The sequence below is a fragment of the Branchiostoma belcheri genome, unplaced genomic scaffold, assembly GCF_001625305.1.
Source record: "Branchiostoma belcheri isolate BF01 breed outbred unplaced genomic scaffold, Haploidv18h27 scaffold81, whole genome shotgun sequence".
NCBI classification, from domain to species: domain Eukaryota; kingdom Metazoa; phylum Chordata; class Leptocardii; order Amphioxiformes; family Branchiostomatidae; genus Branchiostoma; species Branchiostoma belcheri.
The window spans coordinates 255,756-278,039 of record NW_017804476.1 but is presented as its reverse complement, the minus strand read 5'-3'; the positions used below and the strand labels follow the sequence as shown (position 1 = coordinate 278,039).

The 22,284-nt window shown below is 39.2% G+C and overlaps 1 protein-coding gene across 2 annotated transcripts; it reads right to left on the bottom strand.

The window, feature by feature from the left end:
- Positions 1 to 205: 205 nt before the first annotated feature.
- On the bottom strand, positions 206 to 22,274 carry LOC109486603 (methyltransferase-like protein 6). 2 transcript variants are annotated; one of them, XM_019790468.1, is made up of 8 exons: positions 22,052 to 22,274; positions 21,786 to 21,832; positions 20,754 to 21,059; positions 20,316 to 20,327; positions 18,591 to 18,707; positions 12,227 to 12,397; positions 7,450 to 7,591; positions 206 to 848 (listed from the first exon to the last, which is right to left on the bottom strand). In XM_019790468.1, exons 3-8 carry the CDS (start codon positions 21,018 to 21,020, stop codon positions 613 to 615), a joined length of 945 nt encoding a protein of 314 aa, XP_019646027.1. In that variant the 5' UTR covers positions 21,021 to 21,059; positions 21,786 to 21,832; positions 22,052 to 22,274; the 3' UTR covers positions 206 to 612. The 2 variants fall into 2 exon arrangements, with proteins under 2 accessions (XP_019646027.1, XP_019646026.1); XM_019790467.1 differs by lacking the exon at positions 21,786 to 21,832.
- Positions 22,275 to 22,284: the final 10 nt, after the last annotated feature.

The following is a 22,284-nucleotide window of genomic DNA, read 5'->3' as shown; positions in this document are numbered from 1 at the left end:
GGAGGTTCTATAAAGGAACATGCACTTTGATAGAACATCCTAGATTAGAGAAACACTAGCCTGGGTATCAAACATTCTTTACATTTCAGCTGCCTATTCCAGAACCAGAACTGTGAAACAATTAAATCATTTTATCAAAAATCATAATGATTTATTTTACTTGATCATGTTGTAGCTGAGAACATCAGTTTCTTGCAAAATGCTTGCCAACAACAAAGACATTTTGTTGCTATGTTATCTTTCTTTGTCTCTTCAAGTTCCTTCATTGTCATATATTCAACCTGTTATCTTTCAGTAGATGAGGGGTTTTGTTTACTGTAGTGTTTTATGCATATTTTTGAAGCATTTTCTGACTTTCTAGTGGTCCATGTAGGAGGTAGGTTGTCTGGGTGCCATCTTTGCTTACTAGGACTTCCACACTCCACCTTTTGATAAAATAGTTTGTAAGAGTGGAGTATGAAAGCCTTGGTAAACTATGAAGGAAAGCATCCAGGGAGAGGGAGGCAAGCAAAGTAATAAAAACACAGGCTACCAGATCATAGAAAGAGGTTGAAACTGCCTCATCTCAAAACATGTGCACACACTGAGCCAAACCCTACATCTGCTTGAAAATTATGTACTGCAACTGTGCTGTTCTGCATCATCAAGTCCTTTATCAATGCTGGTTGTCCCGTTGTCGTCCTGTTCTGTGCCAGGTACGTCCTGTTTCTGTCCTGTTTTTACAAATTTGCCCTGTACGAACACTCTGGGCACACACAGTCCTTCCTTCTTGTTGACTGTTTCCCTCAACACATACTCATTGTTCACTACGGAGAATCCTGCAGTTGTGAACAACTTGGCAAGCTCATCTGTAAAACAAAAAAATACAAACCAAAATTATACTATCATTTAAGTTCATCTGTGTTGGTAGTTACATGTTTAGAGTTAAAGCTTTTGATCCAACACAAAGAAGTTCTCTCACCGAGAGCAGTCACTCTGGTCTCCCTCATGTTGACGTCACACTTCCAAGAAGCCACGTGACAAGCTTCACTGGGTCAGTCTACTGAGGAAGACCAGAGTGACTGGTCGAAAGCTCTAGGTGAGAGAACTTCTTTGTGTTGGATCAGAAGTTTTAACTCTAAACAAACCAAAGTCATGTCAGGGCTAACTCAATTTCAAAACCTGATGGAAAGATAGAATAATTGTTTGATGGAAGGGGGAGAGTGCAAAACCAGTATAACTAAGTGGCAAATGGTTCTGCATTTTGTTAGTTCAGGTGAGTTACAAGTTGTGTTGTCAGTGTTTAGAACTGTCTTTTTTTTTTGCCATCGCACAAAGTCCTTTCCATGAGGACTGTACCTCTAGTTGGGTCAGCAACAACTGCAAGTTGGGATTCGAACCCTCTACCTCTGGTCCAAAATCGGTGCAGATGACCACTGGCCACACAAAACATAAAATCACTAACGTCAGTCCAACATCCAGACTGACCAGTAGCTACTGAATGCTGTTCTAGAGGCTTAAACAACAAAGTACTGTATACAGCAGTGCAACACTGTATCTGTATCTGTATCGATATAGCCGGTATAACCGCTCTTTGGCGTAACACACCAGCTTCGCACACAGGCACACGGCGCGGCGGCAGCTAGCTATATCACACCGAACGAATCTTTGCACATTTGATTGCAAGAGTTGTTTAAAGCTTTCTAGTGACGATGCCCCAACTGTGCTTGGTGGCAACGAGTTCCAGTCTACAATAGTTCTGGAGAAATACAAGCTTACCTCAATTCTTGGTTGATAACTCTGATATTTGAAGGCATGACAGTTTCTTGTTCTTTTCTGGGCTGGTATCAGATACTTAGTGGTTGGTACATCCACCAGTTTATCAGTCACACTGACAAGTAAACAAGAAAAAAGATACAAGAGTCCCACAAAACCACACCAATCACCTCCCGGCTTACTGAGTAGGTTTGTCATTGTCCTGCTACTTTCTGATGTTCCGAAATGACTCAACACGCCTTGTCACCCCAGTCAACAGAGGATACTTCATTTCAAAGCATCAAAACATCAGTAGTTTCAAAGTACTGACTTTGACAAGTAAACATGAAGCCACTGACCAACACTGTGGGATCTCACAATGACCTTGCTCAGCTACTTGCCACAAAGTTTGGTCATTAATTCTTTTCACATGACTTCATGTCAACATTGAACTTCAGTCAACAACACAGTTATTGGTGAACAGGATTTTACTTCATGTAATATCTCCCTCATTCTGTTGTATCTACCTTATATGAACAACTGTAAGTTACATGAGGGACTGCAAGGGGGGGTCCCGACAACACTCTACGCTGAATTCGAAAACCTATCGATTACGCTTTACGATAAATTCCAAGTGGCTACAACGCATTACGTAGAATTAAAACGCCGAATACGCTCTACGCAAAAAATATTAGAGCGGTCCGTCTACGCTCTACGTAGAATTACAACGGCCGATTACGCTCTACGGAAAAGGGCTTGCGGGCCCCCTTACATGTCTGCTAGAGTCTGTTTTCATGACAAATGTAACTGAAAACAACTGCTTTAAATGTCTTTAGGAGGGCCTGCATGGGGGGGGGGGTAATAGTCATTACGAATTTCGCAAAATTTTCGCTGCCGATTACGATTTCTCACAGATGATTATGAACAACTACATGTTAGGGCTAATGTACTGATTACAAATTACGATGATTTGGGGTGGCTGCCTACGGATTACGAAGACTAAAAAGGCCAGATTATAAGAAGTTTATTGCAAATTCATGCCCGGGGGGCTAATTGCAGATTACAAACATAAAAGAACAATGAAACGTAGTATAAAATATTAGTTGTCTAGAGCTATAGCTATGTCTGAAAACTATGTCTAAGGGGTTTGACTTCTCTTTTTTAGACCATGGAAGACGTAATGTCCAACCTTTTCTAAAATTAGTGGGTTTTGGGAAGCTAAAAGAAGAATAGTTTTTTCTTTGTCTGTATTAAAGTTTAGTAAAATTGGGATGAATTGTAGAAATTTGAATAGTTAACTCATTTCGAGCGCCTAATGAAAAAGGGCATGCAGGCGCTCCTTTAGTGCTGTGTCCCACACTAGCATAACCCTAGCCCTATTAGTACACGTCAAGTTAAACTGTCAACCACAGGAGAGTAAAGAGTTGTAGAGGGCTGAAAGATTCTGAAGTGCTTGTCTATCTCACCCAGTGTGTGTGCTCAGATGTAGCAATGCACTTGTTACAATCTGTCAATATTGGCTCTTGTCGGGAGACCAAAGGGTCCTGGGAGTCAGTCAGTCTGAGGTAAAGAAGTTACACTTGCCTGAAGCCTTTTTAAAGGCGCTCTTTGTATGATCAGCAGAAATAAGGATGCTAAATTCTCAGGAAAATATAGGACAATAGGCGCCATCATCAGATATGTTGACACTTGACAGTTATTTTAATATGGTGCCTAAACAGTAAACTTGTCAGTTTCAAAGATGTAAAGGGCTTACATGTAAGGCCACACCAATTTAATTTCTTGGTTAATGGATTTTTCTAGAAAAATAATGGAGCGAGCGGGTGAAAAAAATAAAAATAAAAACAGGCCTTGGCATCCTATTATGGCCCAAAATGGTAAGATAGGAGCCATGAAGTCAACACACCAGGCTGGTTCAAAATTTAAACAATGAATTTTTATATTTAATGATACCACTGCGTTGAAAGATAGAATAACTGTAACAACTAGGATGAAAAGGACTGTTTTCAACTGCTGCAGTTGATTCTGAATTTTTATTTTTATTTGCAAATCAGAAAAAAATTAAGCGGGCGAATCCGTTAACCAAGAAATTAAATTGGTTTGTTTGTTTGTTTGTTTTATTTGTTTACCCAGGGTGTACATATCGCCACTAAGGCATTTTTCAATGTGCCCTGCAGGCATACATAAATAAAATATACAAGAAAATAACAGATATAACAAAATGATAAGTCAACTTATAAGTTCCTAGACTAGACGCTGTAAATTGGTGTCGCCTAAAGGCTTGAAACCTCCAAAATTTGCACCAAAACCCCCTAGATAGTGAGCACTCCCTCCCCAGGTCCAATATGAACCTGAGCTGACGAAAAAAAAAAAATCAAGCTGGCTGAGAAGGAATAGTTACACATCTAACAGGCCCAGCTTCCTCCTACAACCTCACACATTGCCAAGTTTCCTGTCAGTCAACAGAGAAAGTCTCACCTCCCGTCCCAGACATACCGTCTCCACTTTCTCTTTCATCCTGACCGAACCACAAATATTGAGACTTGTTACTGTGTCCAACTGACCTGTAGATACAACTGTGTAAACACACGTCAGAAGGGAAGTTACTAGATACTGCAGCTGAGGACATTTCTTGGTTTGATATGTAAACAGTTGTAACGACTGTTCAGTTGGCCTTTACGCTGTAAACTTCACAGAGGGCCTGCAAGGGGGGGTAGTGATTACGAATTACGCAAAATTTTCGCTGCCTATTACGAATTACGTTAAAGTCTCAGAGCTGATTACGACTTTACGATTTGCGGCTAATGTCCAATTACGAATTACGTTGATTTTTTCGGAGGCTGCCTACGAATTACGAAGTCTAAAACGGCCTGATTACGTCTTACGAAAAAGGGCTTGCAGGCCCTCTTCACAGCAATGGCCAAGTGGGTAGAGTGCTCGCCTTGCATTCGGTAGGTTGTGAGTTCGATCCCCGGCCGAGTCATACCAAAGACTTTAAAAACGGCACATACAGCTTTCTCTGTTAAGCATTCAGCATTTGAGAAGAGACTATTGGAGTTAAACACACACCACTACCTTTGGACTAGTCCCCTTGCTGTAGTGATTGCACAACTGTGTGGCCCAAGGGCTACAGAAACAGAGATGGGTGCCGCCATAAGTGACCATGCCAATGGTTATGGGGAGGACTTAAAACTAACTTTAACTTGACAGCAAGTTTTTGAGGACATTTTGTCTTAATGAGACAATAACAAAAAGTCAATAGAATGTTTTTTTCTTAATTTCCAACTAGATCTGTGTTGTTGACATGTCCTAAATGATTTAATTTTCATAAGAAAGAATGCAAAGGTTAAAAACATTACACAGAAACTATGTTTCATTTTGATGTGACTGTCAAATTTGCTAAAGCTAAAGAGTTACAGAACTGAAGATTTTAAGGTTGTGTTTCATGCATACTGAGTTCTACATTGTTATCTTTCACCATTACGTTTACTGGCTGCAAACAATACAGTGGTGTCAGACTTCTATACGGGTTCTCCTCCTTCTGTTAAACATATCGGAAAATTGCAAAAATATTGAAGACAGGAAGCCTTCTGTTTGGGGTGCAGCTTATTATGCCCCTGAGTAACCTGACTTGTTTGTGTGAAGCCATCCTAGGTTGGCTGTCAAAAAGGGAAACGCTTTGAAGTTTCAGAAAAGGGGTTAAGGGAGGTCATAGATTATGGAAATCAGTGTATCATTTCACCACTGACTTGACCAAAAGAACTCTGTACTGAATCACCTTCAGTTTTTTTTTTTCTTCAGTACACAGGACTCGAAATTCATTTTTGGGAATAGGTGCACTGGTGCACCCAATCTAAAAAATTAGGTGCACAAGAAAATTTTTGTGTGTGCCATATGAAACAAAACGTAATTACAGGTCTTACTCCTCTTCTGAGCTTGAATCTAAAATGAGAGCCAACAAAGATTTTATTATTTTTCTGATACTTAGAGACCAAGAATATCGGGTATACTATTATACATTTCTAATGTAAAAAAATTCCAACAAAAATATTTGGGTGCAGAAAAAAATTAGGTGCACAGCTCCAATTTTGAATGCACTAAGGTGCACATGCACCCAGTATTTCGCACCCTGAGTACACCTTGCACTTTTCTGCAACCCCTACATCAAGCAGATCATGTTAAACAAAGCTACAGAATAAAAGATTTTCTATGGTTCATCCCTATTCCAACAAAGAGTTGAATTATTTCTTCCTATATTGTATTAAACTGCAAAGAAAAATCCTTCATGTAGCCTGTTACAGAAAACACTCATGACCAAGACTTAAAGTCCTACCAGAAAAATGATTTTCATTTTGCATTTTGCTCTTTTCAAATTGCCCATGCCGTTCAAGTAGAAAATGTGTTGAAAGTTAAAACTTTTTTGACCCAACACAAAGAGAGATTTCTCACCTAGAGCTTTCGATCTGTGACTCTGGTCTTCTTCAATAGACTGACCCAGTGTCATGTGACTTCTCTGAAACTCCAGGTGAGAAATCTCGCTTTGTGTTGGAACAAAAGTTTTAAACTTTCAACATGTAACTACCAACACAGATGAACTTCCATGATCGATAGTAAGTAGCAAACACGAGGAATTGTATCGTGTTGTTGGATAGTGTTGACTTGGAAAACAAGGCTTTTCTCTGCTCAGGCCCATCCCCTCAGCTGTATGTACCCATCATCTAGCAGTCCACATCAAATCCTGTACAACAGTTCCCAAATATTGGCCAGCGAGGGCGGTACATCAGAGGAAACAGAGGAGCCAGGAAGTCTACAAGCTAAAAGGTGTGAAGTTTAAACATTCACTACAACCCCAAGAGAACCCACACCACACCACAGCCTGGAATGTCCATTTTACAGAGCTGGACAGAACTTGGAGCAAACTGTGAACAGTGTGTAAAAATGCTGGAGAAATAGATGAACCAGGTATCAGTGAAGAGACTGTGGTGCCGTGTACCGGTTCACTGGACTGGTTCTGGACGTGTAAAAATGTTTAAGTTCAAGTAAAAAACCCTAAAAGTCAAGAACCGATTCTGGACTTATTACAAAAAAAAACATGTCACATACCCCTTTTCTTTCCAAACCACCTAAAATCTTCCATATAGATTGCAAAATCTGTGCTGCAAAATTAAGAAAACCTTGCCATTGGGCATCATCAAGTGTCAGCTTCCATGTTATCTGGTCAGTTTTGCCCAGACAACATTGCAAGGTTGTCAACATGCAATTTTGTATATGCCATGGGTTTAGGTCCAGACTTACAAGACCGGAACTGAACCTAAACCTCTGGACTTGAATCCGAACCTGAACCTAAATGTGAGTTTAGGTACACAACATTAATATCATGTACAGGATTTACAGACCCACAATCACGAATACCAAAAAGTTGAAACTTCTTTTACAGCATAGCTAGTACAGCACAGTTATATGCCTTAAAGTTCTTGGCAGAAAAGGCTAATGATGTATGTGAATCAACTGTACATTTGCATGTGATCAATGAAGATGCACTGATGCAGCAATATTTAGATTATGCAGTTTTGTCCTTTTCAAACAAACCTATTTGCTTAACCAAATCTTTTTTTTTATCAATATGACATAATGTTGACAATGCTATTAAACTTTCTTCATTAAATCTATGTTTTTTAGGTTTATGTTTTTATGTTTTGAAATACCCTGACCTACCTGTTGAAAAGTAGTACGCTCTGGTGCCATCTTGTCGAACATAGAAGCTGTCGGCTAGCTTGTGTCCGGGAGCGAACCTCAACATGGCGTGGTCGTACAGGCCGTAATCACGGAACAACACGCAACCACCTGGCTTCAGCACCTGCACAGAAACAGGAGGATGTTCTAAAGCTGTTTTGTTTCGGAAACGTTTACCTTAGATCCTTGTTGTTTTTTTTCTGTCACAGTTTTGAAATTATAAGACATCAAAATGGCACAACGTCCATGTAAACATTGCCGTAAGGGTCACTACTAAAATATGTGTCACAGAAAAAAATAAAATGGGGGGGGGGGCCCGACAACACTCTATGTTTAATTCAGGAACCCCTCGATTACGCTTTAAGGTAAATTCCAAGTGGCTACAACACATTGCGTAGAATTAAAACGGCGAATACGCTCTACGCAAAATGAGCCAATTACACACATTAGAGCTACATAGAGCGGTCCGTTTACGCTCTACGTAGAACTAAAACGACCGATTATGCTCTACGCAAAAGGGCATGCGGGCCCCCTAAAGGCCTAGGGAAAAAATTGTATCTTTTCTGTTTCCCAACCGACCCTACAGAAAACTGCCGACCCTAGCCTTTTGTGCATGACAGTTTTGAAAAATTTAGCTGTTTTGTTTCGGAAACGTTTACCTTAGATCCTTGTTGTTTTTTTTCTGTCACAGTTTTGAAATTATATGACATCAAAATGGCACAACGTAAACATTGCCGTAAGGGTCACTACTAAAATATGTGTCACAGAAAAAAATAAAATGGGGCTCTTAAAACTGCAACCAAAGCTGCTTCACTCTCCTTCAGCATGCAAAAGATCAATGGAAAAGTAGCAAATCATGTTAGACCGATTTGCACAGCGTGTGGCTCACAAAAATCTTGCTGACTTTCTGTGTTTGCGAACATTCTACACTCAGCCTTGTAAGTTGAAGGTTAGGCCACACCAATTCAATTTCTTGGTTAATGGATTTTTCTAGAAAAATAATGGAGCGGGGGGCGAAAAAATAAAAAAATAAAAACAGGCCTATGCATCCTATTATGGCCCAAAATGGTACGATAGGAGCCATAAGGTCAACACACCAGGCTGGTTCAAAATTTAAACAATGAATTTTGAACTTTTAATGATACCACTGCATTGATAGATGGAATAACTGTAACAAATAGGATGAAAAGGACTGTTTTCAACTGTTCAGGGCAAAATATGAGCATTTTGCAGTTGATTCTGAATTTTTATTTTTATTTGCAAATCAGAAAAAAATGAAGCAGGAGAATCCATTAACCAAGAAATTAAATTGGTGTGGCCCTACCCAGGTGGTTATGTCTGTACATAGACTGATTGGTCGTGCAGTTAACCTGCCAGTTCGATTGGATCATGCTGATTGGATTGTGCAGGTGTGTCCGGGGGAGGGTGGGTTAATTAAGGGAACAGCGGGGGAAGTTCATCAGCCTGCCCCACGTCATGCTGGGAAGGCATCACCTCACCATGGCAACCAGAGATGTCAGAGATGTTGGCTTTCTTTTCCTGAGACTAGAACATGTATAACCTAGAATGAAGCAATTCATCAACTTCTATTCATGAGGACTTTAAACTCGGTTTGTTAACTTTTGTAAACCTTCCAAAATTTCTTATTGTATATATTTTGTATGTTCAGCCTACTGATAGTCTGTTTATCACACAGCAGAAAAGTTTGAATTTGAACCAATTTTTTTTATTATATCAACAAAATTGCTTTCCATGCCCTTCAAACTAACACCTTAGATGCCCCTTCCACAGATTAACATCATAGACTGTAGTTTTTCTTTGTCAGGAATATCAATATGTTATTTCACAAAACTCAGCATTGGCTGTCACAAATTAAGTATGGAAACAGGAAGATTTCAGAAAATACCTGCTGACCAGAGGGTTTGTCCCTTCTGTCCCGAATCAATAGAAGACGAATACCACTTTTTGATTGTTTGTCCCAAATATTCTGATATACGTAATTCATTATATGCAACTATATCAACTTCTATACCAGAATTTCTCGCCATGAATTCATCTAGCAAATTCAGATACTTGTTGACTTTTGACAATCCATACATTGTGAATATAGGACAGTATTTTAAAGAATGTCTAAACGTAAGAAATTCTTTTAATGATTGTATGAGCGCCTTTTCATCCCATATCACCTAGTATTGTACTACGTAGACTGATTTGTTAGATTTGTTCTCTCATTTCTGCCATACTTTGTACCTTGTACATTGTTGCATAATAAAAGTCATTATCTAAAAGTCATTTCAACCTACCATTATGTAATGTACTGTGGTCTGGTGACGTATTTTACAGCACATAGTGACAATGCATACAAATTAATTTTGTGCCTGCTGTTTAACTCCTGGCAATTTGGTAATATTTTTCACAAATACTATACAGGCACATGTATAGCATTTGAATTTCAGCAAGTCTACCAAAGAGGAACTCTCTCTAACATAAGGATTTCCACCTGAAAGTTAGAGTCTATAGCACTATTTCTATTAAAGTTGAGCTTGAACATATTTTACATTCTACAAACATATCTTACATTCTACAAACATCATTTTAGTAATTAATGAATGATGATGATATAAACCAGACATTTACATACCTAAAATATCGATTGACAAAAATCTACATTCCTTTTTGAGGTTTCATCAGTAAATATGAAATGACAATGCCAAATTGAATGTGAAAATATTAATGGGTACTTCAAGGTCAAGGTAAATGCTTGGTTCTTGATGGCTGTTTCTGCACCTTCCTGACAGATGACAGTTAACAGTGGCCAAACAAAGCCCCCCACCCACCCCTACTGTTTGAAATCTGACAGGTGTGAGGGACTGAGTGTTAACGATTACTACAGAGAAGCCAATTATAGTGGCAGCGGCCTGCAGGGACCATAATTGTCTTTCTGGCATCCCACATAATTTCTCAGTTGGATAAAATCTTTCAGAGAAATTGAACGTTTCACTTTCGGGTCAACTGCAAATCCCCAATTGGCAAAAAACAACTTTCTATAGTTCTATTTGCAATTTTTAAAGTCAAATATCTTCATAAATTTGTACGTTTTGACCATAAAAAAACAACCTGGTACTGAAGATAACATGATCTTTCCAATGGCATGCAAAAGTTTACTGTACATTAAGGAATAACAGAGTTGAAAATCAGGGATTTCAACATAGCTGTCTCAAAAAAGTGTTTATTCTTTTTTTTTGTAGAATGGTTTTTAAAAAGTTTTGAATGTTGATTTTTGAGGAGAGTATTGATTTGAATCTTTAAAACCCTGCCAAAAAACAAATATTACTTATCACAAGCGATTCCCTATATCCCTAGGACATGCCATACTTTTATTAGTTTGTCTAAAATGAATATCAGAATCTTTGCATCACTTTCATGGTCCTACTTTTTAATTTACAAATGTATATGGAATGCCTTTTGCAATTGGTTATTGAATTAAGGATTACAAGAATCACAGAAAAAGAAAAGAAAGTTTTTCTTCAAAGCTTGAAGACAGGAATTCAGGTTGTTTTTCTCTAATTGGATTATTAGACCACTGGATAATTAATCTTATAATCCTACTAAGGATTAGTAGTTAATCTCCTTAGAAGTCAGACCATTTGCTTTTGCAGCTGAGCACTGGTGAAAAACAGATTAAATCTTGCCTCCTGTGTTTATTAGTAGTTTAACAATTACTTGAAATATTTCTTAAAGAATCAATGATTAAGTTATTCTGGCTGTTCACTCAATCTGGTGAACAGACAAACAGTTGCAAATATTGACCGATTTTTATGGAAAAGAAGACATTTTCAAAGACAACCTCCTTTAATATAGCTGCTAAGGCTGTACAAGTTGCCCGGCTTTTGGGGAGACTTAGACCCCGTTCATACCAAACTTTTATTTAGCGGTTTAAACCGTTTTTTGAAAGTCTAGTATGAATGGGGTATTATGATGTGCTTTCTGAAGAAATATTAGTTCTCAGTACCTACTTGGCCTACAAGAAACAGAGTATGAAGAACTGTTATGCCATTAAAAAAAAACACCCCAGAAAAGCCTGACTCGTATAGGAGGCTAGGGGAAAGATACCTGCAAGTGTAATGACTAAAATGAAGTGTTAGGCAACACCAATTTAATTTCTTGGTTAAAGGATTTTTCCAGAAAAATAATGGAGCGGGCGGGCGAAAAAAAAATAAAAATAAAAGCATTTTGCAGTTGATTCTGAATGTTTATTTTTATTTGCAAATCATAAAAAAATGAAGAGGCGTATCCGTTAACCAAGAAATTAAATTGGTGTGGCCTTATATTGTCATACCATGAGTAACAAGTACCCCCCAAGTTTGTTGCCAAGTTTTCGTTGGATTTTTGGTCAACGTCGTTGCATCAGAATTTTGCCTGTTGCAGAAGACATCTTTTCCGACATAACATTTGGAAACCACAGACGAGATGTTAACCTTATATGCACGAATACCACCTTATATGACACGTTCTGCCGAAGTGCTATGTATAATACATTAATTTACGGGTTTCGTGCAGGTGCAGTACATTCTACCAATGTGCTTAGTCAGACTTCTTTTGCGGGGTGACTAAATCGTAGAAATCGGCCTAAAAAGGCTCGACAGGGAAATGGAGCTTCTCTGGCCCGCTACCTTCTCTGGCCAATTAATACCCTTTTTAGGCCGATTTCTACTATTTATTCACCCCGCAAAAGAAGTCTGGTGGAGACTATGCTTACCCTGTGTATGTTCTCCAGTGCTGTACGCATTGTATCAGGATGTAAGGCGCTCAGGACAAAAATTAGTGTCGCCATGTCCACACTAGCTGCCGGTACGCTGGCTCGTAGGTCGTCTTTCGTAAGGTCACACTGGAAGGCGTTACAGCGGTCTGGGTTGTACTGAGGATTGTCCTGCATATAGCAAAGAAAAATTCATGGAAAACATCATTAATATCCTGCATCATGTTGTATATATGTTGAAATATTAACACAGACAGGTGTTGTCTTGTCTTTCTATCTTGAATATTGCCAGGGATAAACTTTTTAAAACAATTTGTTAAGATCATATAAATTCTTCCCATTGAACGGTTGAATCTACATGTAACATTATATATTATGTAGAATTTTGCTAGACGCATACCAGGTAGTAATCTTATTATACATTGTACCTGCTACAATTGTTGTGCAATAAACTTTGACTTGACTTTATGTTTTTCTATGTTTATGGGTTCACCACACCACGAAGTGGTGGTGAACCCATATTGCTTTTTCTGATGTTTCTTCTCCTCCTTCTCCTTCACCTTCTCCTTCTTCTCCTGCCATTTTTTAAATGGATTCAGCTTCTTCATTTTAGGGCCTAAGGTCCTGAAATTTGGTATGGAGGTACAGTGGGCAAATACCCCTAGGCGTTTTTTAAATTTTTGTGATACAGGCTTTTAGAATGGTTTTATTTGAGTTTTTTGGCTGTGTTATAGCAAATGTATTACTGTGTTAGTGTGCCGTGTTTACCACGTCTGGGCATGAGTCATCACAATGGAATGCAGGGCATCAACCAATAGGCATGCAGCTTTCCTCTATACTTCTTGCTGATTGGCTGTTGGGATTTAACTTGATTAACACCTGCACAGAGCATTTCCATACTGACAGTATGTCTTTATTCAAGTGTTTTGGTAGGTATTTCAAGCTTTTCTGCTCCAGCATTGGAATGCGGGGCATGAACGTTTTTTATTTTATTTTGAAAATCAACAGTTTGCATTATGCAATTAAAAATCCTAACCAATAAAGTAGGGAATAGCTATCCAACTGTTGTTTTAGTTGTATGTTACTTCATATTATAGTTATATCAATGTAAATCATTGTTTTCCCTTGTGTTTCTCATTCTTTCCCTGCCATGTGGTAAAATGTGGTGAACCCATCGCTGTATTTGCTCCAAAGCAAATATTGGCCTTTCTAGTTTCTAATATAATTACCACATTCCCAGTTTGCTCATTTCTTGACTGGAGTTTTACAGTCAAAAAGTCCAATTTCTTGTGCTGGAAATTACAGTTTAAAAATGTATGTTTACCACATTGTAACATTCAATGAAAACTATACCAGGTAATAATGTTACCCTAATCTCAGGCATGTCATATTTCCCATGCACCTGTAAGTCATCAGGACTAAGGTAACCTTGCAACCCTACCCTGATTGTACCTGTTGTTTGTTGAACTACTGGGTTCAACTGGTTTGTAACATATACATAGAACTGCTCCATTTACTCTCAATGTTATACATATGTCCAGGGATTGACACATATGCGTGTTTCTCACTCTAATCGTCCACTGGATGTGTGTGTTTATGTGTCATATGTACAAAGTATACATATACTAGTATAGGGGTCTGCATGCCCTTTTCCGTAGAGCGTAAATGCCTGTTTTAATTCGATGTAGTGCATAGACAGACCGCTCTAATTCAACGTAGAGCGTAATTGGGACATTTTGCGTAGAGCGTAATTCGCAGTATTGATTCTACGTAATGCCTTGTAGCCACCCGGAATTTATCGTAAAACATTATGGGGAGGCTCCCTGAATTCAGCGTAATATGCAGCCGGCTCTCAAAATTTGCAGGCTCTCATATTATATATATTATATAAATAATGACATGCAAAAGAACATTCATGGAAGAAACATTGTCAAGGATAGATCAATCTCAAGAGATTGTCAAAGTCGACTTGAACTTTGTTTGTCTAACTAGTTCTACAATCTTTAAGTGTTTCAACTTGTTTGAACTGTTCCAAACAACAGCGTTGCCGACAATTTCTTAGAAAGACACAAACAAAATTTCACTTTGATCACAATAAGCAGGAAACCTAATACGAAAGCCGGCTTACTATAAACAGCACTCAGGAGGTAAACAACTTTTAACTGGATTGAAATTGTTTTCAGTTACTTGTCAAACAAAACGACTCTATGGAATTAAATTAGACCATTGGTGTCACATAGAGTCCGCTACTTGCTCAAAATTGCAATTACTATTAAGTGGGATCAATTGCTATTTAATAACTAAGTCGATATCTTCAGGGCATGCCCCAAACCTTGTCAGAAGTCATCCTGTATCAAGTCTGTTTGTGTTAACCTTCAAATAACCTTCAAATAACCCTGAGATGACCTTGCCTGGTGAACTTGAGCCACTATCGGGCTCCTTTGATATCAGAACCCTTGGCCTTGCTTCAAAACTAATTTTTTCGCTTCTTTAACTCAACTTCCAGAAACCAGCTGAAACTTTGAATTCCTTATAAGAAGCCAAGTTGGCCTTAGAAACACCTCCATCAGTGGCCAAGAATGTCTTAGACTTCAAATATCAAGCTGAGGTAAAGTTGGCCTTTGCAGGGGTAAAATAAGTAGGTTCAATTGGTTCTTAATACACAAACACTGGGAGGGCGGTCCTCTGAAGGTAGATGTCGAGCAGCATTGTCACTACAATCTATCTACAGATATAGAATACAACACGGGGTATTCTGTATCGCCCGAGGTACCAGCCCGACCGCGAGTAGGCCGGAGGGAGATCCGATCCGCGGGAGGGCTGGGACCGAGGGTGATGCGGAATACACCGTGTTGTATTTTATTTATGTCATACCCACCCAAGAAAACACGCCTTTCAATGCAAAATGAGCAGAAAGTTGGTGTCCCTAAACCCAAAAACTGCAACAACATCAATTCCAACGTCCAAATTTTGCATTCGAATTTTCGAAAGCGTTGCACGCGGTTAGGGAGAAACGCATTCGAATCGTTCTATGGAACATTTGGAAGCCCCGAGCCGTACGCGTAAAGAACCCCCGGGCCGTACAGCTAGTTATCACACGGGCCGGAACACCCGTATCGAACGTAATCGCGGCCCAGGTAGGACATAATACACAATACATTCAATTTGCTACATTAGCTGATGCTGTAACGTCTGGTGGTAAAAAAAGATAATTGGGGGCCCGCAAGCCCTTTTCCGTAGAGCGTAATCAGCCGTTTTAATTCTACGTAGAGCATAGACGGACCGCTCCAATATTTTTGCGTAGAGTGTAATTGGCCGTTTTAATTCTACGTAGAGCGTAGACGGACCGCTCCAATATTTTTGCATAGAGCGTATTTGGCGTTTTAATTCTACGTAATGCGTTGTAGCCACTTGGAATTTATCGTAAAGCGTAATCGAGAGATTTCCGAATTCAGCGTAGAGCGTTGTCGGGACCCCCCCTTGCAGGCCCTCATAATTGAAAAGGAACATGCATATATGATACTGTGAAAATCATTTATGTCATACCTGGGCCGCAATAACGTTTGATATGGGAGTTCCGGCCCATGTGATAACTAGCGGTAAGGCCCGGGGTTCTCCTTTTTATCACATGGGCTTCCAAATTTTCCATATAATAATTTGAACGCGTTTCGTGCGCACCGAGTACGCCGCTTTCAAACTTTAAACACCAAATTCGGATCCTGAAATTGACACCGTTACACTTTTTTGTTTAGATACACCAAATTTGGGCATATTTCCGTTAAAATGTTCCATTAAAAATATACAGTAAAATGAAAGTTTGGTTACAGTTGAAAATGTTCACATCAACATGACAATACATGTATATCATACATCCAGTTGAACTCGGGTGTAATGTAGACATTGTTGCCATTCAAATGTGCAAAGATTGAGTGTAACAAGTCGTTTGGTTTGATATAGCTAACTGCCACCTCGCCGCATGCCTGCAAAGCTGGTGTGTTACACTGAAGGCCGGTTATGTACTGGCTATACCGATACAGATACAAAGGACATTAAAAACAACTTACACATAACTTCTCGGCCCAAAGCAGACAAGCTCTCACCTTTGGCCTTCCATGATATGATTGAAACATTGTCCAGTCGATTAGTATCGACTTTCGACAAGATAATTAGATATTCCTATCTTCTATTCTAGCCCCGTAAATAAGAATATTTTAATCTTGTTTGTGTGATATCAATATTACAGGCGGTAAGCTCTTTTGTGGGTCTGGAGACCTGGTTTACACTGCTGTAATACAGGTCACTTCAAAACATAATTACTACCCGTTACCTGACTCCTATAGTGCAGGAGGACGGCTTTGAAGTTTGAGCCTTTGTTTTAAACCCTTCAATTTATCAAAGTCGCAAACCTTACAGGCTAACACACCAACTAAGTGTGCCTAGGATTATTGGTACGGCAGTTGTAAGTTAGTTTAGGCAAATGCAGATTTAAAAATCTTTCCTAGGCCACACCAATTTAATTTCTTGGTTAACGGATTTGCCGCTTCATTTTTGTCTGATTTGCAAATAAAAATTCAGAATCAACTGCAAAATGCTCATATTTTGCCCTGAACAGTTGAAAACAGTCCTTTTCATCCTAATTGTTACAGTTATTCCATCTTTCAATGCAGTGGTATCATTAAAAGTTCAAAATTCATTGTTTAAATTTTGAACCAGCCTGGTGTGTTGACTTTATGGCTCCTATTGTACCATTTTGGGCCATAATGGATGCCTAGGCCTGTTTTTATTTTAATTTTTTTTCACCCGCCCGCTCCATAATCAGACCATGAAATTGCAACATTATGTAACCTAACACCAGTTACCATGGTGACAAATGTCAACAAATCATGTCATTGGCCAGGTCAGAGGTTAGTGTTTGGAACAGAAGAGGAGGAGGAAGAAACTGAGTAAAAACAATATGTTTTTCTTCGGTAAACATAAAAATCTTTCCTAGTTTGTATATTACATTTCAAATTTGACAAATGACTAAGAAAGTGGGTGAATTAATCTAATAACTGTGCTTGGACAACTGCTTGAACGTTTTTTAGCATACATGTAGGTAGTAGTAATAGTAACATGCTGTCTCCTGGTAGAATGAAGCTTTCTTTGGAGTAGCAATCACCCTTTCTGGATGTAGATCACAGGACTAGATATCATTGTTTTAGACTCAAGTTCAGTAAGGTAATTCTTTCAACCAGTGACTATTAAATCCTAAGGTACATACCTCCAAATTTTTTATTAATAGTCACTGATTGAAAGAATTATTTTACTGAACTTGAACTATACGTGACTGATGAATCTCTTCAACGATTTTAGACTCAAGTATTCAAACTACAGGTAAGAGTTGCAGTCTTTTGGTATAACAATAAAGATAACTGGCAACTATTAATCTCATTTATGAATGGCATTTTTCTGCCCATTTTTTAAACGGTGGTAAAACTCCACTTCTTTAATAGACAGGACAATGCTTGTTGTTTTTGTAAAGTCAAAAGTCAACTTCAACTGTTGTCATTGGTGCTAACAATACAGAACTTCCACTGTGTGTGGCCCCTTCAATTGGCACCATCCCCAGCATGGGGAATATCAACAATCAACCCTTTACTACAACATGGTCGTGTGGCATAACAGTAGAGCGTTCGGCTCAGAACCAAGAGGTCCCGGGTTCGAATCCTGACCAATGCCACCAATCTTGAGCCCTTGGGAAATGCACTTTACATGACTTTCCTCACTTCACACAGGTGTACCTAGCTTCAGTTAAGGACATGTATTCCCTCGGATAGGACATTAAATGGAGGTCCCGTGTTCGGGGAGAGCCACACCCCACGCATGTTAAAGAACCCATCGCACTTCTCCAGAAGAGTAGGGGTCCTTCCCGTGGTTCAAACATGACAGTCCGGTCTTACCCAGCTTGTACTTACATTTATATCATACCTGGGCCGCAATAACGTTCGATAACTGGTTCCATGGCTTCCATAGAACGATTCGAACGCATTTTGCCCTAACCGTGTGCGCCGCTTTCAAAAATTCGAATACAGAATCCGAACGTTGGAACTCATGTTGTTGCATTTGAGGGTTCAGGGGCACCAACTTTTGGCTCATCTTGCATTGAAAGGCCCGTTTTCTTGGGTGGGTATGACATAAATAAAATACAACACGGTGTATTCCGCATCGCCCTCGGTCCCGGCCCTCCCGCGATCCGACGCGCGGTTGGGCCAATACCTCAGGCGATACGGAATACCCCGTGTTGTATTCTATATGTACAAAATTGGTGTGTTAAGGCAGTTTACTGGTTATGCAAAACAAGCAACCAAACAACAAACAAACAAACCTTAACGAACTGCACAGCTCTGGGTGAGAAGTCGCAGGCATGGATGAAGAGGTAAGGGTTCTCCTGCAGTAAAGGGAAGAGAAAGTTTCCCACCCCACAGCCAGCCTCCAGCAGGGCCTAACAAAATAAATGTTGTGTTTCCTATTACAGTCCAGAAAAAATTAGGGTCGGTAGGTAGGGATTCACTTTTTTTTTTTTTTTTTTTTTTTAATCAAAGCCGGGACAATGAACGTATGATCTGTTTGTACTACACAGACAGGGATCTCCCCAGAAATTCAGAGCAGGGTGGAGGAGCGGGCGGCGGGGGGGAGGTCTGGAGGGGGGGGGAAGCTATTGCATTTTGTCTTTTCCAAACACAAATGGAGGTCATTTCCTGCAACTTCAGTTCTACATTTTCTGTACAACTGCAGATGTATAAGGCAGTAGAAAGGTTCAAGATCTGTACTTAATTATCCTCATGTTCAAAAAAAATTCTACCCTTAATTTTGAAAAAATTGGGCATAGGTTCCCCGGATGACCCCTAACCGGGGGCCAACGGTGCTTCCACAAGTTCAACAAGTGAAAAATACATGATACAAAATGTACATGTATTTACTACCTGGAACTTGGAGCAATTTATTCCAAAGATGTTAACTGACATTAATATATTAAAAACTAAACCAAATCCTATTTCTCAAACAAATCACATATTGACACAGCTGAACAAATAAAAATGTGATCATGTTTATAAACTCCACTCAAAAACAATTTTTGAGAGACACTCGGGTCACGGTACTAAGCGTGATAATCTCTAATATCTCATCTGATTCTCCCAATATGTAAAGGGTCTTTACAATGACAGCATCCAACCGCACATACATAGAAACAACAATATTACACAAGAAACCAATTAATTCGGAAAATTTCTCAGTAATGTTTGAAAATTAACCTTACTAAAATATAACTGAATTTTTATTTCAGTTGTAGCCGAAAAAAATATCTTTCATGCGTTTAAAGTATCGTTTTAGCACTGTAATATGTACTTATTACATGTATCTATACATTTGGATGCTATCTTGACCTTTGACCATTGTTATTGTGAAAACAGGTCGGCCATGTTGTCTTTCTCGCCGTGAATTTTCGAGCCGTTTTTTCGAGCAAATTTCAACCGTTTTAAACATTTTACGGCCTCAAAAACTCATATAACGAGGAAAACAAGTTGTAGTTGTTATTTTCATGCGTAACATTTCTTCTGGGGATGGATTATTTTTCTGTCGAGCTGCCGAAAACTTAGCGCCATGCCGCAACCATGCGATCGGGCGCGGCCGGCCGGCGGGAGTTTTACTTTGTATCGGTGAGCTTTCGCGATGTAAACAAAGACAGTCGGAGTTGTTTACATGAAAATTTTGTTGTGAAACGCCAGCGGGGTGTCAGATTTTCTACCAATGACAACGTTTTCTTTGTGGCGTCATGGCGAGATCGACAATTCATCGTCACACAGGATTGTGCTGACAATGGAATTGAATAGCGGCCCGATCCGTGCAATTAGCGCTCGATCCACGCCGCCCGACCGAAGAAAATTGGAATGACGAGCACATTTATCGGGGATAAAATCCCCAATTTTGAAAACCGACCGCTAGCCGCTCGAAATTTTTGGTCGGCCCAAAAAAGGCTAGGGTCGGGGGGTTTTTCATAGGGTCGGTCGGGTAACCGGAAACACAACATTTTTTTTCCTAGGCCCAGGACTACAGGAGTGTCCTGGAAAAAACAAAAACAACTCAAGTTGTCTCCATAAAGAAACTGCAAGGGTACCTTCAATTGTAGTAGAGCTGTGTCTAAGAAAACTTTCAGGAGTAAGAACATAACTTCTTGCCAATCCTAGTCCACATTTGGACTTATAGAAATACAAATTTGTACACATACATGTATATGCATGGCTAAGGTATAACAATTCATTAAATGTACCAGAATAATCAAGAATACATGTATCACCAACTACTGTCGCTATGTGCCTACAAAGAAAGCAATGTTATGGGTTGACTCTTTTAAGTTTTTTTCTATACAAGGTATACCTATTTGCACAAAATCAATAACTTTTTATGAGACCTCTGAACCTACTAGAAATGTAGATAGCATACTGATGCACATCAAGAATAAGAAAACTATGAGGGATGAAATTGACACCTTCTGACTAGTGTTGGCTAGTTCCTCAAACTCTCGGGCTGTCCAGTGTCGGTCCTTAAAGAAGTTTGTGGAGTTCCTTTTGTAGAACAGGTCCCAGTTTCTCTGGGCCTCCTTCTCCAGTTTCTTCTGCTTGAAGTCTGAGACAATCTTGTTGTCCTGTTTCTTTAACCTGTCTCTGTCTTCCTCTGTCAGTGTTCTGGGGTGGGCACTGTCCTTCCTCTGAAATGGGGCCTCCACAAAAGCTGGAGTGCAGGAATCCTCCATCATGCATACACAATGTAAATTGATGATCCAACTCTTTTATCACTGAAAGACATAAAACAACTATTACAAGTGAGAATAAAAGACACACACACACAAATACACACAAATGCTAATACAGTACCCAAAATTAACATTACCAGTCAGGTTATAATAATGCCTTTTTCTCATGATATAATGCAATTGATCAACATACATGGAAGTTTTTTATTTATTTATTTATCTTAACAACATATGGGTAGTCTCTTCAGCCCCGAGGGGCTGATTTCCAAGAGAGCCCATAATAAATAAACAAGAATATAATGCAAACAAGAATACAGAAAAGATAATATAACATAAATTAAATTAACATAAATTAAACACAACAGTTGGTCAGTGGTCTTTGGAGGGCCAGAGGTCAAATTCCGAGTAACTTAGGAAATGGTACAACATAGTAGTAATAATTGAAAATAAGAAAAGTCACATTATCAATTCAACAAAATCTCATTGTCGTGCACTCATCTGTACTAACCCCTGATCGTGAAGGTGTCTATCATGTGTATTATTACTTGAGTATATCAAGGACATTATACTACAATGCCCTTGCTCAAACACATTCATATATTAAAATGGTGACAGGAGTCTAAATCCCTCCTGCTATAAAATTGCAACATGATGTAACCCAACACCAGTTACCATGGTGATAGACTGTCTGGCCCAGGTCATTGACCTTCTGTGTTTTGAGAAGAGGAAACTGAGCAAAAAGTAAGGCCTTACAATAAGGAGACTCACGATTATGACTGTGCACATGCCCAAATTTTTGTCAAAGGTGACTGCCCCTAGACGTAAACAAAACACGTCACACTAGAGCCTGCACACTATGCCTTATACTTGTCCAGACATGTTTATAATATGTTCTCGGGGGAGGGGGGCTTCATCTTTGACACTGGGGATATCTGCAGTATATAGTCTTGAACATACTTATTATCATAAACAGTTAAGTTTTTCAAATAACAGGTCATATTTGATCAATAACCGAGCATAATTTTTATACGTACCAAAGACCACGAGGGACTAGGAACTTCAACGCGAGACCCCAGATCTATCGAGTTCCTTACAAGTTTACTTCAAGAAGGTGACAGGAGGAGACAAAGTCTAAGACTTCAAACCATATTAAGTATGCACATCTCATCAGGAAGAAACAGAAGAAGCATAATTCTCAGAAATACACGCGAAAGATGATCACTTCCTCTCATTTACCGCCATTTTGCGAACTCTGACCTCTAGAGCA

Bases quoted from the DNA above. Each gene is read 5' to 3' on its own strand.
- LOC109486603 (XM_019790468.1), bottom strand. From the start codon at position 21,020: ATGATGGAGGATTCCTGCACTCCAGCTTTTGTGGAGGCCCCATTTCAG. The intron at 12,398-18,590 runs GTTTGTTTGTTT...TGCTATATGCAG, and splicing joins GAGCTGTGCAGTTCGTTAAG to GACAATCCTCAGTACAACCC. The intron at 849-7,449 runs GTAGGTCAGGGT...TTTGTTTTACAG, and splicing joins AGCGTACTACTTTTCAACAG to ATGAGCTTGCCAAGTTGTTC.